The 14733-nt window shown below is 38.0% G+C and overlaps 1 protein-coding gene across 1 annotated transcript; it reads left to right on the plus strand.

Annotated features, from left to right (window-relative positions):
• The first annotated feature begins 5002 nt into the window (after positions 1-5002).
• LOC105621323 (transcription factor AP-1) lies at positions 5003-5824 on the plus strand. Its single transcript, XM_012202789.1, has one exon. The coding sequence runs from the start codon at positions 5003-5005 to the stop codon at positions 5822-5824; it is 822 nt and encodes a 273-aa protein (XP_012058179.1).
• Positions 5825-14733: the final 8909 nt, after the last annotated feature.

Genomic DNA, 14733 nt, shown 5'->3' on the forward strand with positions numbered 1-14733 from the left:
TTGGAATGCTTTGCCTAGTGCGATATTAATTTTTCCTTGTGAGTTCTATTTTTTTATTATATGAAATATCAGAAAATCACATTTTCAAACATATTTCGAATTTTTTCTTCTAACACGCCGAGGCGTTTTTAGTTAGAGTTTCTCATTCTCTACTCTTTTAAATTACAAATTTTTTTGTTATCTAATTTTCTTATCTCCCTGAAGAGAATGTTTTCTGAAGAATATTCTTGCAACGAAGAGACTCAGAGCCTTAGCACAAAATTAAGCGCGAGGTGAAACTGTTTCGCCATGCTCTCCCGCGAAATGATTGATCGCCGTCGGAAACGGCCGGCAGCTTTCGTGCGCAAATAAAAAGGCTTGGCCTCCGTGTACTCGAGTTAGTGTTATGTGTATATGTATAAATGGATTTAACCTTCCGCGCGCTTCCACGCTAGAACACGGGCGCGCGGGGGCGGAAATTAATTATGTTTGTTTAATTTTGAGATGAAAAAAGCAGCTGGCACTGCCTCGCCCATGTGTTCGTGTGGCTTTAATCCGGGAAAAACGAGAAGAACGAAGATAGAGAGGGAAAGAAACAGTCGTTGCTGAAATTATTTTACATGAAGACTCTAAAAGGTATTGTGAAACTTGATTAAATTTTAAGCAGTAGTTTAACAAATGTATTTCGATTTTCACGTAGGAGACCGATAAAAAAGATAACTACAATATGTTAATCATCAGTATATATAACAACAGTAAAATACACATGTAAAATACACATTGATGGATCCAGGAATTTGTCAAGAAGGAATACGCCGTAAGTGAATTTTTTTTTAAATCAAATATGAAAAGATAGAGAATTAAATTATTATTTTAAAAAAGTAAAACTTACTGAATTTTTGTTCAAGTTATCCTATAGATCTTAAACAAAATAACTTTTTTATTCAAAATATTTTTTTAATTAATAATTCTATTTAAAAAATAACAATATGCACACACTTAAACCACAACTATATACATATCACACTGTTATATGTATATAAATTATATTATTATAATGTTATACATGACAACATATAAAGTTTATAATAGTTTTAATTTTCGAATAATTCCGCATTTTTGTAAGGTCCTCCGGAATTGCTCGCTTTGAGTTTTTAAACTTAGTTTTAGAATTGTTACTTTGGACAATTCGAATCTTTAAATTTAAAAGTTTAATGCCTTTGAAACTTTGAAAAATATGTTTGTGTAAATAGAAAAAAGATTAAATACGTAGCTGCCTCGCGACGCTGTTTCGATTAGTTAAGCCGCTCATTAAAAAGAGGAAGTAACACGATACATCGCGGAAGAATATTAGCGACATGATCATTAGGTGAACGCCAGAAGGTGCAACGTGAATCGATGTATCGGCATGCCATCAGTCACGTCGCGACGTCGCATGCTTGTCGTTCTTGCCGGATATTGACGCCTCACGCTCGCATTTCCTCATGCAAGCCGGAAAATCACTGGCGAGACCCGGGAGAAGCGTCCTATTAACTATGCCACGGATGGAGTTGTCCACTTCGAGATTATTCTCTCGCGTGTCTTTACTTTCGTGAGAGCATGCACGCACCTATTTTACGACATACGAATGCGAGTTGAGAATCGTATAATTGAAATTGATATGAGATCGCACGCGAATGTCACTCAGGAAATCACCTACTTTTTCTCGCTTTCCTTAACCATGACACTTGAATTAATGATACGTGTTATATATAATAATGAAAGGAAATATCATTCAAACATGAAGTATGCAAAATTTTAACTACAGATCTAACAATAATTGTGTTGGTTTGATTAATTTAATCACACTTTGATTGTAATTCAGAAATCTGTTATATCTGACAGGAAATCTTTGCAATAAAAATATTTTGAAAGGAGATAGTGCAAAAAATTTTATAAAAATAAATTTTAACAAAAATAAATTTTTGAATTAGACCTTACTAATTTACCTTACTTTGGAACATAAAATGCCATTTTAAGTTTTATTATTTTATTGCATCTCTCTTGCTTTTTCCAAACAACCGATTCGAATAATATTTCAGCAAATAACGCGCGCCTTCAACAAGATTTTCTTGGAAAAGATTCGAAGAAAATGATCAAAGGAGCTTTCTTGGGAAAATGTACATGGACGGAATGTGTAGTAAAACGCAAATTTGTTCGAAAATACACTCGATAAACAATCGGAGTATTTTTATTGAATTTATTTCTCAGATTATCGTAAGAGAAGTAAATGTACCTCTAAAAAGTTTTTACGAATTAGAATATTAAAATACTGATATATAAAAATAAATATTAAAATATCGGTATATAATAATTAATAATTAAAAAAACAAAAAATAATCAAAAGATTAAAAGTATGACGTAAAGAAATTTCTACAAATCATAAAAGAATATTAATCGAACAAAGTTGAACTTTAGATAGATGTTCCAAAAAATTCACCATGTTGTTTCGAAAAATCTGCTAGACGCATTCTTGTTCAAATTTCTCGCTTTTCTTGATATACAATAAATAGCATTTAACGATATACAAATGAACGACAACGATATATATATATATATATATATATATATACAAAATTTGTGACAAATAACCTGAAATGTTGATTTATCTTGAAGTTGATGCCTGAAGCTTTCACAGTCGAATGCATTAACCAACGATAATGACAATCGTTTTGGTCGTCCTGAAAGTCACTCGGTGCATCGCAGATACAATTGTATAAGATGCAGACGGTCGATTACTGACATTATGTATTATACAGTACAATTGAGATTAGGGCTTACTGATATGTTTTTATGCAAATAATATTGATGTGACAAGTGGAGTAGTCAATAAGTAACTCTCGCTTGAAATTGCTCTTATTTATAAAAAAATGTATTTTTCGTTCGAAGGAAGTTTTCATGATAGCAACAATTAATCTTCAACATCTACAATAAAGTCCATATCAGACTGTACAATAAAAAAACATTTTGTGTTAAATAATATTCAAAATTGTTAGTATTAAAATCTTTACGTTAAAATAATACAATTTACTAATAAGTGAACAATTAACGAAAATAATGTATTTTAAAACGTAAATTCTAAGATAAATGAATAAAACATGTTATTTTAACATATAAATGTTAATTTTATGAAATATTTCTTTACAATTTATTAAATTGTGTTATATTTTTTATGTTAATTTTTACATAATATTTATATTATTTTCTAATATATTATTTTCTAATATATTTTTCTTGTGTTAAAGTAACATAAATTTAAATGGATTTTTTAGAGCACGTGAAGAGTGTTTTCAACACAAATTTTTCAATGGTGTACGCATTCAAATAATCAGGTAATTTTAATTTTTATTTATTTCATTCTGATTAATTGAATTCTAATTTCCAATTAATCAAATATGAACTTTAAAAAATTAGAATCTTCATAAGAATCTTCATAAGAAATTTGGATAAGCGAAATTGTTTTAAATTCAACAATATTATGATATCAAAATTTTATTAATTACGAATACATTAGTTTTCTATATAGTGGTAAAGATTTTGCCTTGAAAATATGCGAATTTTGGTGCAAATGTTTCGTGATGCCTAATTTTTTTACACGAGCTTTTTAAAAACCGTTCAAATTCGGTAAAACGTAGAAATTTGTTTGCCTGCCCAAAGCGATGAAAAAGGAGACCATAAATCTGTGGACAGTCGCGTGGAAGCGAGACAACGAACATAAAGCATCGTTCCCATCTATACAGATGAGTCTTTCTCTCAATATAGTGAAAGAAATTAATTCGCCTGTGAAATTGTTTTGTCAGTACCGCCTATGTTTTAAATGCTCTCTCAAACGATCCTCTGCATTTCTGATATTTAATGACAGCTCGTATCTTCAGTTATTTCGGAATGTCTGTCAGATAAATATGCACCTTAATCCTGTTACCGGCATTTCGATCCCTTCCCTATCTGCCAAACTCCCCCACTACAAGCGCGAATATCCAACCAGGTGCGCATGCGCTCGTCATTTCCCAGTAGCTCCGATCGGTCGGCCAATCAGGCACACCGGATGGCGACATCGCCGGCCAATCGGCGTCGCATTCGATGACGACAACGCTATTTTCAGTCGGCGTGACTCACGGGATATAAGCGAGTACGTTTAGTTGGATGTTCACAAGTTGTCGGACCACCGTGGCGGACAGGGTGATCCGCATTCGCGCAAAACACGTCGCGATCCTGTGTTACGGTAACGTTATCATTCTGTTGAGCAGAAAGATGGTACACGCGCACCACGTTGTGTCGTGAGTCATTGTTGTGTTGACAATCGAAGCAGGCGGGAGGCAGGAAAGAGAGCAGACAGGCGAGCAGGCAGGCAGGCAGGCAGGCAGGCAGGCAGGCAGACAAGCAAGCAAGCAAGCAAGCAAGCAAGCAAGCAAGCAGGTTGCCGCTTCTTAGCACAGACCGGTTGTTGTCGCATCGGCGTAGTGCACGCCAAAGACGTGCATTAAACATCACTGTCTTCTGCACCGATTTTAGTTGACTTTGATCGACTCCGCTATCAAGTGTCACCCGCGCCGGGGTGATTGGTGCGCGATATACGCCGAGTGACGTGACGGTGGGACGGACGGAGGTGCGGCGTGGAGTAAGGAGAGACGACAGTCGTACCGCGAGTGAATTTTTGCGTACAGCCGCTCGCGGCTGTTATGTAATCGCTGCAGCGCGGAGCGAAGTGTTTGACGTAGGCAAAGAAGGAGAGAGAAAGATAGAAAGAGAAAGAGAGAGAACGAGAACGAAAGACGACGGAGAACGTCGCAGAAACTCGTTGACGTGTTGAAACTTCAGGAAAGTCCGTCTTTCTATTTAATTCTTCGGGCCGGCTTAAGTGAGTCGTGTGCCACTCCGGGGGGAACGACCGCTTTCCCGTCCGGAGGCAAAAAATTAGAAGGAGTCGAGGGTAAAACCTCAATATTCCCTAATCGAGGAGAAGTTAATTAGTCCGGCGGCATCGATGGTGCGCAGCCTAACGATGGAGCAGACGTTCTACGAGGACGCGAGCGTCTACGGTGCGATGAACGGTCGCGAGAACAGCGTGGTCCAACTGAAGCGGAATCTCACGCTCGACCTGAATGGTTGCCAGAGGCAGGGCTCGCAGGCGAAGAGGCCACGGTTGGGTCCGTTGCCACCCGCTCTGAACAACGTCACCCCGATTCTAAGCTCGCCGGATCTGAACATGCTGAAGTTGGCCTCACCCGAGCTGGAGAAATTGATTATGACGCAACCGGATGGTCTAGTAACCAGTTTACCCACACCGACCACCCAGATCCTCTTCCCCAAAGCGGTCACCGAGGCCCAGGAGTTGTACGCGCGCGGCTTCGTCGACGCGCTCAACGAGCTTCATCATTCCGATAGCTCGCAAGAACCCGGCAGCATGCACGGTGCGACGTACACGACTTTGGAGCCTCCCGGTAGCGTGCAAAGTACAGAGTCCACTATGAGCAATCCCGGCCTGGTGCACGTCAAGGACGAGCCGCAGACTGTGCCGAGCGTGTCGAGCACGCCACCGATGTCGCCGATCGACATGGAGAACCAGGAGAAGATCAAACTGGAGAGGAAGCGGCAGAGGAACCGCGTGGCCGCCTCCAAGTGCCGACGGCGCAAGCTCGAGCGCATCTCCAGGCTCGAGGACAAGGTCAAGCTGCTCAAGGGCGAGAACACCGAGCTGAGCGGCATCGTCCACAAGCTCAAGGAGCACGTGTGCCGGCTTAAGGAGCAGGTCATGGACCACGTGCACGCTGGCTGTCAGATCATGACCGTCAACAACCAGTTTTGAACCTCCCGATCGCTCTCCCTCCCCAATCGAGGAGGGATGACGAATGAGCCAGCCCTCGCCCCGCTCCTGGCCACCCCTCGAGGATTCGCTGTTACTGTGCTCATCATCTTCTTGCCCCATTGCGAAGGTAGTTTTCGCGAATAGAACGAGCAGTGAATTTTCTTACAACTACGGCCGGTGTGTTGGATCTCCTTTTTTACGATTCCAATCGAAAAGGAAATTCTCGGTTGGCGCCATAGGCTTATCGTTCGGGTCTCTCTTCTTACCTCAACCACACGAATTCTTTGTTTTTTTTACGATACCAAAAAGAAAAAAGATAAAGTTCAATCATGTCTTTCGATATCGCCAAGGAATTGAGGAGAGACAGAAGAAGCAGTATCTTCGACGAGCGCAGGATAATTCCATCATCCGTCATCCTGAAGAAGGATCTTCGTAAAGAAGGGAGGGAGAAAAGGAGCGAGTCCATCGTTCGCATCACGTTCGCTGTTTTCTCTCTTAGCTCTTTTGTGACATGATCGGGGAGGAGACGATCGTACAACGAGGCAAGAACAGTAAGCAGCAGGCGGAGCAGGAGAAGAAGGAGGAGAAGGTGATGGTGGTGGTGGTGGTGATGATCGTGGTAGAGAAGGAGGAAGGAGTGCCTTCGTACACAACGTGAAACGTAAAGGATGCTTTTAGGAGAGTGGCGAGCGTGCGCGCGTGCGTGTTGCGCGCATGCGAAAGACTTTACACGCACGAGCACGCTCGGCGACAGGCGAATGCGTGTATCATATGCGAGAGAGAAAGAGAGAATGGATGTAACAGGAAGAAAATGTATGCATGCACAGAGAGAGAGAGAGAGAGATCGCGCGAGGTAGCACGAGGGGGAGTATCGCGGCGGCCATTTTGGAGAACGCGAGAGAACCGGCGGGAGATTCAAAGCTATCGAAAGTTGTCCAAGTAAACACCAACTAACAACAATATAAATGTTATAATTTCATCCTCAGTAATGTAACTGTTATATACAACATGTGTCATGTTATGTCATCATACAACATGTCACATTTATCAATCGAGAGGTTATGTTTATTTTTTACTGAATGCACTTTCGCGAGACTCGAGCATTCCGCTAGTCTTGTAAACTTCTACCTTGGTGCATACAAAATTTCACATTATATATAATGTTACATTATCTTCAATGTGAAATTATAACATTGATGTTACATTACTATTGGTGTTTACTGAGTGAAGTTTTTTTCTTTCCTCCATCTTTCTTCCCTTCGTTATCGAACAAACAATCATCATTCAACGATTCGCTCCGTTTTCAAATTTCAGGAAGGCTTGAAATTTTGCGTCCAGGAACAAGATCGATAGAATAGCCATTAAATCGATAGAAAGCGAAGGGCTCCTTCTTTCTTTCTCGGCAGTGCCGATTTTCTTCTCTACGCGGACTCGCATACTCGGTTCGCTTATATAATTTTGATATGGGACATATTCGCTTTTCTAGTGACATAAATCAAGTTTCGAAAATTGTTCCTTTGACACAAATACCCCCGAATACGCTCGAGGTGATTTTTAAGCCTCGTGCCAAGTTGCGAGGATCGATTTGTCGAGTATCGACGATCCCCGCGTTCATCGTCGGCTCTTTTTTTTCGATGCGAATGAGGGAGATGACTGTGTATTTTTGCGAATCAATCAAAACGAGAGATTCTCATCTTCGGAACCGGAAGAAACCACGCGACCGATTACATGTGATAAACGCAATCAAATCGGGAGATCACGTTTGCCTTTTATCGAATGCACTTTCGCGAGAGAGACTCGAGCATTCCGCTAGTTTTGGAAACTTCTACACTTTTGGTGCATATAAAATATTGACAAATTAATTAATTCTAAGGAGTAATATATTACGGTGCTGTACTATAGCCGCGCAGAAACGTGCATTAGGGCAGTTGTAATAACGTATTCTAACGTATCGGGCGACAGAATCGATCGACTATCGAAGTGTCGAAACGAGCTTGATTTAATAAGTAGCGTATGTCTCGCGCTAATTCTTTTTAAATAAATGGAAACATAGTTTCAAATTTTTATTACAATATATATTTGTCTATATATATTTGTCGCGAAAAGATTGAATCTTTGACAATGACAAATTAAAGTATTTTTCTAATTGTGATCAGTGAAATTATGTATTATGTGTACATAAATTATAAAGAGGCACAATCCTTTGCGCCGAGTATATATATATATATATAAAATTTTTTAATTGTTAAAATTGTAAAAATATGTACAGATTGTTTCAGTATCTTCCATATGTACGTATTTTAAATCGCTTGATTGAAGAGTCATTTGAATAAAGAGATATCTACGCTATGTTGAGAACTATCGGCAGAGAAGACGCGTTTGCTATACAATCATATGCCTCGCCCCGCGTGCAATTAATCACGATTGACATTGTTCGATATTTCTTCTAAGATAGTCGATATTTTTCTCCGACGTGCCTCGACGTCATTTCGCCTGCAATGCGCTGATCGGACGGTACCGAAGTAGCCTCGTTTTTAAATCCGCTTTTGGAGAAGAACTAGCGCTATTAAGGCTGTACAAATAGAGTAGTGTTTGAGAGCAGTCGTGCGAACTTGTCAAAGAATCCGTCATTCTGGGCGAAAAAAAAATGGACGCGGTGTACGCTCGCGGTGTGAGGGATTGTCCTGCAATCGCCTGACGCGTGCCTATTAATCTAGATTACGCTTGATTACCGACGTACAAAGTACCAAGGCGAATCACGCGTAATTATACGATCGATCGGATCACGCTCATCATCGTCCTACAGGATAATCGAGAAAATTGGTTCCAACTATGGCTCATCCAACGCGAAAAAAATGATTAGTCAAACAAATAAATTTTGCTAATAAAAAATTCGAAAATGCGATCAATTTTCTACGTGAAAGAAAGATTTTGCTGAAACTTGAAAAATTTACAATAATAAATGATTTGTTAAGATCATAATGTGAATACACAACAAGTAAGAATATTAAAAGCCTATAATGATCGAAGAAGGATTTTTAATGCTTTAAATAATTCAATGTGAATTAAACAAATTAGCTCATGAAAATAATTTTGTTAGATTATCAAAATAATGTAGAATGCTTAAGTATTATGACAATGTTGTAAAAAGTTGTAACACTCTAATCAGTTTGAGCGTTTGACATAATTATTTGATGGACAAAAATAAAATTATTTTCAAATCAATTTCAAATCCAGCTGAAATTTTAGATACTTCATCAAATCATTCTTTCTACGTACGAATTGGAACGGCGGATGACGTACTTAAAGATACGGAAAAATAATTAAAGTAGCCTCATATTATGTCTTTTTATTGGTACACCGCGTTCATTCGTGCGATAGGAAGCCCGAAATCTTTCCCTTAGCTCTTAAGCCGGAGACGGCCAGCGAGTCACGTTCTCCTCTTGGTTCTTCTGCGCGTTTCATAGCGCGTAGAACTCCATTTTGTCATATGTGCATCTAGTCTTGTCCAGTATGCCCTTGTAACTTGTGCGCGACGCGTATGCGTGAGCCGCATACCACATACACACATACACTTATACATGTGCAGATCCGGGATGCACATACGCGTACACAACAACACGATGGTCGTCGCGACCGCGTTTAATCACGTGTCGTAAGCTGCACGGCGTCGGGAGGCGTCGCGACGTCGGTCATCTGCGATATCGGACTCGCCATACTGGAACCGGCAGGCGTCCACATTACTGGAAATACACACTCGTCTCTTACGACACACGGAACGGTTTTGTCGAATCTCCAAGAGTTTAGCTAGTTATATATACACACAGAGAATTTTTTCTTAGAGTTTACTCTAATAAAGAAAATATGATAGTCGTGAGACAACATTATATTTCGAAGAATTTTAATATAAACCTCCCTCATTCATTAATAAAACTATAATAAAGTATAAAATAAGTTTGATTAATTTTACTAAAATGCATAGTAAAAATCTTTAAAATATTGTATCACAACTACTATATTTTCAGGATAAATTTTAAAAGAAAATTCTCTCCGTGTAGATTTAAAAATAATTACCATCAAAATAATTGTATGTAAGACACCTCAAGCAAGATAGATGAGATTTACGGGTTATCTATCTTGATATATCGTTAAATGCAAACGTTTCTTAAACATTGCAGTTCATTTCACCAGGGCGAGAAGTAATCCAACACTGCCCAGATATGATGATACTGCAAAAAATTTTAACATTCTAGCAACTTGAGCTTCTACCAGCTTTATGGTCCAATATTTTGATGGTCTAACGTAATTACTTTCTGTATCTAGCTAAATTTTTAGACACTTCAGCAAAGTTCTTTCTGTGCATAATACTGACGCACATTCACTACTATCGTACATCCCCCGTACTCTTGGCGCACACGAGACCGTATAATATATTTTGATACGAAGACCGCGTAGGCTGAGGACGCACGCAAGTTATTGTTGATATCGGCATGATATCGGTAATAAGTAAACCTCCTATCTCTTTGCAGGGAAATATCCTTGTATCGGATGTTCAGTTTAATCTCTCTGTTCGGTTACACTAGTCAACAAATAAAAAATGTTTTTGATAATATGAATCAAATAAGGTGATTCTTAATCATTTTTGTTCATTGAATACGAATATATCAGTAAAATTTTATAGCACAAGTTTTTATGTACAAGCTTTTTGTTATTGAAATATTTATCAGAACGTCATTTTTGATAAAAATATCTGCTTTACTTTGCTTTAGTAATTTTTATCTCGCGAGACAGATTTAAAATTTTCCTTTCAACCTTTGTGAGAAGAGATTTACATAACAATGTATATAGCACGCAAGAGAAACTCAACTTTTATCCTGTTCTTTGACAAATGTAAGCTGTAAGCTTTTTTCAAAATTTTTATAAGCGACGTATTTTTTGTGATTTCATAATGAAAGAGCCACACATATAACATAATTTCTTTGGCACATTTATACAAAATCTGAGAGCGAATGTAGCAGAGTAGATAACTTATTGATCTGCTATGCTAGAGATCCCAGGTTTTCCCGGGAAAACTAAAATATTTTCATACACTCGTTCTCCTCTCGAAAGGAAATGGCAATCATCGAGAGTATCCTTGCCAAGAATACTTCTCTAAACAAAAACTTCGTTGTTTGGAATCGATTAATCGACATTAAACTATAGATCCTATATGGATTGTACGATATCTCAGATATGAACAACAGGACTAAAGAGACATAAAATCTGAGAAGAATTCGCCATATTTAAATTTTCAAGTATTAAAGTCTTTTTGACTACATAAAAGTAACATGCCATGACTTTTTAAATTATTACAAAAATATAGCCAATTTTAATAAATATGTAGTTCAATACTGTCAACTAAACATTTATTTAAAGTAAATAAGTATATCAAATACGACATAGAATGTCATAATTTCTATCAAAGTTAGATGTTTCGAATAATACAATTAAATAAATTTATTTCAGATATGATTGCGACACAATCAGTCTGAAACGCCTCCAAATTCCCTCTAAATTAAATTTAGAAAAACTATAAAGACATTGCGAAGAGTATTACCTCAGACAGGATACATAAAAATAAATATATGTTTAATAAGAAAAAATGGTTCTTGTATTAAAGAAATACATCTTTATATTTAATAAATATTTAGCTGGCAATATTCAACTAATATTTTTAAAAATGACATTATCTTTTCTCAATGTAGATATGAAAAATAGAGTCAACAAAGAAATACAAAATATAAGTTTTATCAATATCGGAACTTTGTTGACCAGTGTTATCCGTAAAGTTATCAACGATCCAAGAATTTTTAAATAACGATTGCTACTGCGCTCTTTTCAAAATGCGTTTCGAAGAACTCGGATATAATCGAACGGAAAGATTGGAATGGGACACCTTGTAGAGGGGAGCGAGCAATAACAAAGCAATCTTACCTCCGTTTTGCGCATTATCTAACGCGAGACGGATCGCGCGCGCGTGATCGCGAAGAAAAATACTTCACAAGCAGGAACGGGGAAAAATATCGCGATTACGTTGCGCAATCCTTCGCGAATAATATCCTCGTCCCCGTAACTTTATCCAAGAATTTCCGAGTCTCTTATCGGCGTAATCAGAGCAGTGATCGGAACAATTATTTCATAAGGGCGACTATCGTGATAAAAGGATTATGAAAAGAGACGAGTGATTTTTTTACGCTTTGTATTGTTTCGCAGGATATTTTTGGAAAATGAAATAAAAATTTCACATTCGATTAGAACGAGGATTAAGCGTGAGCTCTAACAATAAGATCTGTCGCTCGCGACGAAACACACGCGGACGTTTCTTTCTTCGTGCGGACGTTGCGTAACGTCGTCGCGCGAAATCTAACGGGTGTGCCTGGTGCGAGCGGGGACCACACCTATCGATTTATCTGCGATCTCGTATCTCCTCGACACGTTAGAAGAAAATATATTTTACTAATAACATTTCTTTGAGCGATGTTTTTAAGTGGGCAAAAATTTTTCTGTGCGACGCACGACTCGTGTATGTCAGATTTTTAGACGCGAGAATGGAGCTTCAATCAAATTAATTAAGCGCGCTGAAACGATAGGCGAATCGGCCCTCTTCGCGACGTAGATCGCGATCGATCTTTTACAGTACACATTTATGACTTACGCACATTTTTATCGAGTTGAGAAGGAGGAGGACGCCGAAAGTGCTTGCGCGAACTTGCGCGCTTATTCGACATTTACGATTGTCCGTTGGCCTCGTTCTCCCTCTCTCTGTACTTTCTTTTTTTAACATTGACACGAGAATGTTAAGATATATTTATTTCTTAAGATTAACTCCCGCTGATACTCGTAATGATCGCTACGATAATCTACGCTTTGTGGAAACAAACAGAATATTAAGAACAAGAATAGAGAACAATTGTCCTAGAGAGATTTCTCACGTATGAAACATTGTCGTTGTAACGTACACAACAGCTTCAGAGGTATTTACGAAGGAAAAAAGTCGGATTATTATGAGCAGTGATTACGTAACGATATTGCGGCGGCGAGTATCAGTGGATTAATGCGCGCTGTTCCCTCTCGCTTGGATATCACACTCTTTGTATTTATTCGTCGCGATGATGCTTCTTAATTTGCTCTTGATCGCAGAACCGCGAATCGAGGGGATAACCACTAGCTGAAATATTGTCCCACTGATTATATGATTTCATTTGATATATGATTTCATTTGATTTTATATGATTCCATCTGATTACAAATAATTTTTTTCACTACATATGAAGTTACTTCATAAATATATCATTTTATTTAATATTATACACTTTCTCGTGATTGCATATGTAATTCTCGGATTATACATAGAAATTTCATATGAATTTCATAATGATTTCGAGAACTCTGTTTCACCATTACATTAAGTCTAAGTGATTATCCTCTCATCTCGGATTCATCATGTCTGAGCGACTCAAGCGACATTTGAGAGCGAAATAAAAGCGAAATCCTCGCTCGTCCGTACCATGGTGTAAGTATAAAAGGTGTGCTCGGTTTCGAGACAAATTTCGTACCGTTCTGTGCATAATTAGATGCAGCCATTTTAAATATTTACATCGCAATAACTTTGAAGTGACATATTGCGAATATGAGTACGTGTCAAGCAAAAACGTGTACAAATAGTTCCCGAAAAAAAAGAATGCAGAAATACATTTACATTTTTTTCAATTTTCAAAGGAAAAAACATAATGTCATAATGACGTAATGACATAGCACAAATAACCGCGGCAGCATAACGGCTTCTGGATAGCATTCTTCTTATGTTCAAGATGTGCAAGAGCACACCTTTTATACTTCCACCCTGATCTGTACATTCTGATGTTTAACCCTTTGCGATCGCATCGATGTGATGAAAAGATTTTATTTTAAGGGAGAGAGGTCGTTGGAGCGTGTGCTATTTCGGAGGAATTTTGAAAGTGTATATGTAAGATATATGTACAGTATCGACTCATCTCGAAGGGTTAGAAACAAAGGAAACTTCTCCGTATTCCCTCGTGCATTCGATGTTAAGCCTTCGGCGAAGCTGACGGTCTGATCTGTTGAACTCATTCAATTTTATTCTTTATATTTCTCTGCAAATTATTGTTATTAAAATAAACTTAGACACGTCGGGATCCGTTTTGGCCGAATATGGCCTTTCTCGCTTTTTTGAATAAACTTCCCAAGCAAACAATTTAAAAAACATTTTGCTGTATAAAAACATATTTTAAACTAGTAAAAAAGAAATATTTAATAAACGTATCAAATTTTAAACATTTATTTTTTAGTTTATATATTTATTACATGATTTCTATAGCACAATCAGTGTATTTTGAACATAACTGTGTTGCTTGGGTTAGTATTCTTTTTTATACGACTAACGTCATTTTAGATCCTTGTAATGGATTATAACTTGTGCCTTTTAGTCAACATTGAATAGGTCTCACAGATCGAGTTATAATAAGTTATAATGTGTTACAGATTTTTAACATCAATTTCGGAAGGTTAAACACGCCCGCATAGATCTTTCATGATTTTATGTAACGCGCCGTGAAACGAGAGAATACGGAAGCAGTGCTCGCGAACCAGACATGTATTCACATGCCTTCGCGGCGTGCCTTTTTTTTCTCGAGTTATAATAAATCGTGTGACATTCTTCAAGGGGCACGTCTTTTTTCCGGGCGTAGTCCGCGACGAGGAGAGCGGTGGCGCAAGATGTATGAAAGTAACGGAAACCACATGTGATTTAGTCAGTAAGAACGAGAAAAACCCCCCATTAGAATTTAATTTAGCGTGGCGAGGTGTTGTGCGGTGGTTAACGACGCCTGTGAAAAGAAGATATATATATA

Source organism: Atta cephalotes, assembly GCF_000143395.1.
Source record: "Atta cephalotes unplaced genomic scaffold scaffold00033, whole genome shotgun sequence".
Lineage (NCBI taxonomy): Eukaryota > Metazoa > Arthropoda > Insecta > Hymenoptera > Formicidae > Atta > Atta cephalotes.

What these genes read in the sequence shown, in the direction of transcription:
- LOC105621323 (XM_012202789.1), top strand. Translation starts at nt 5,003, where the DNA reads ATGGTGCGCAGCCTAACGATGGAGCAGACGTTCTACGAGGACGCGAGC.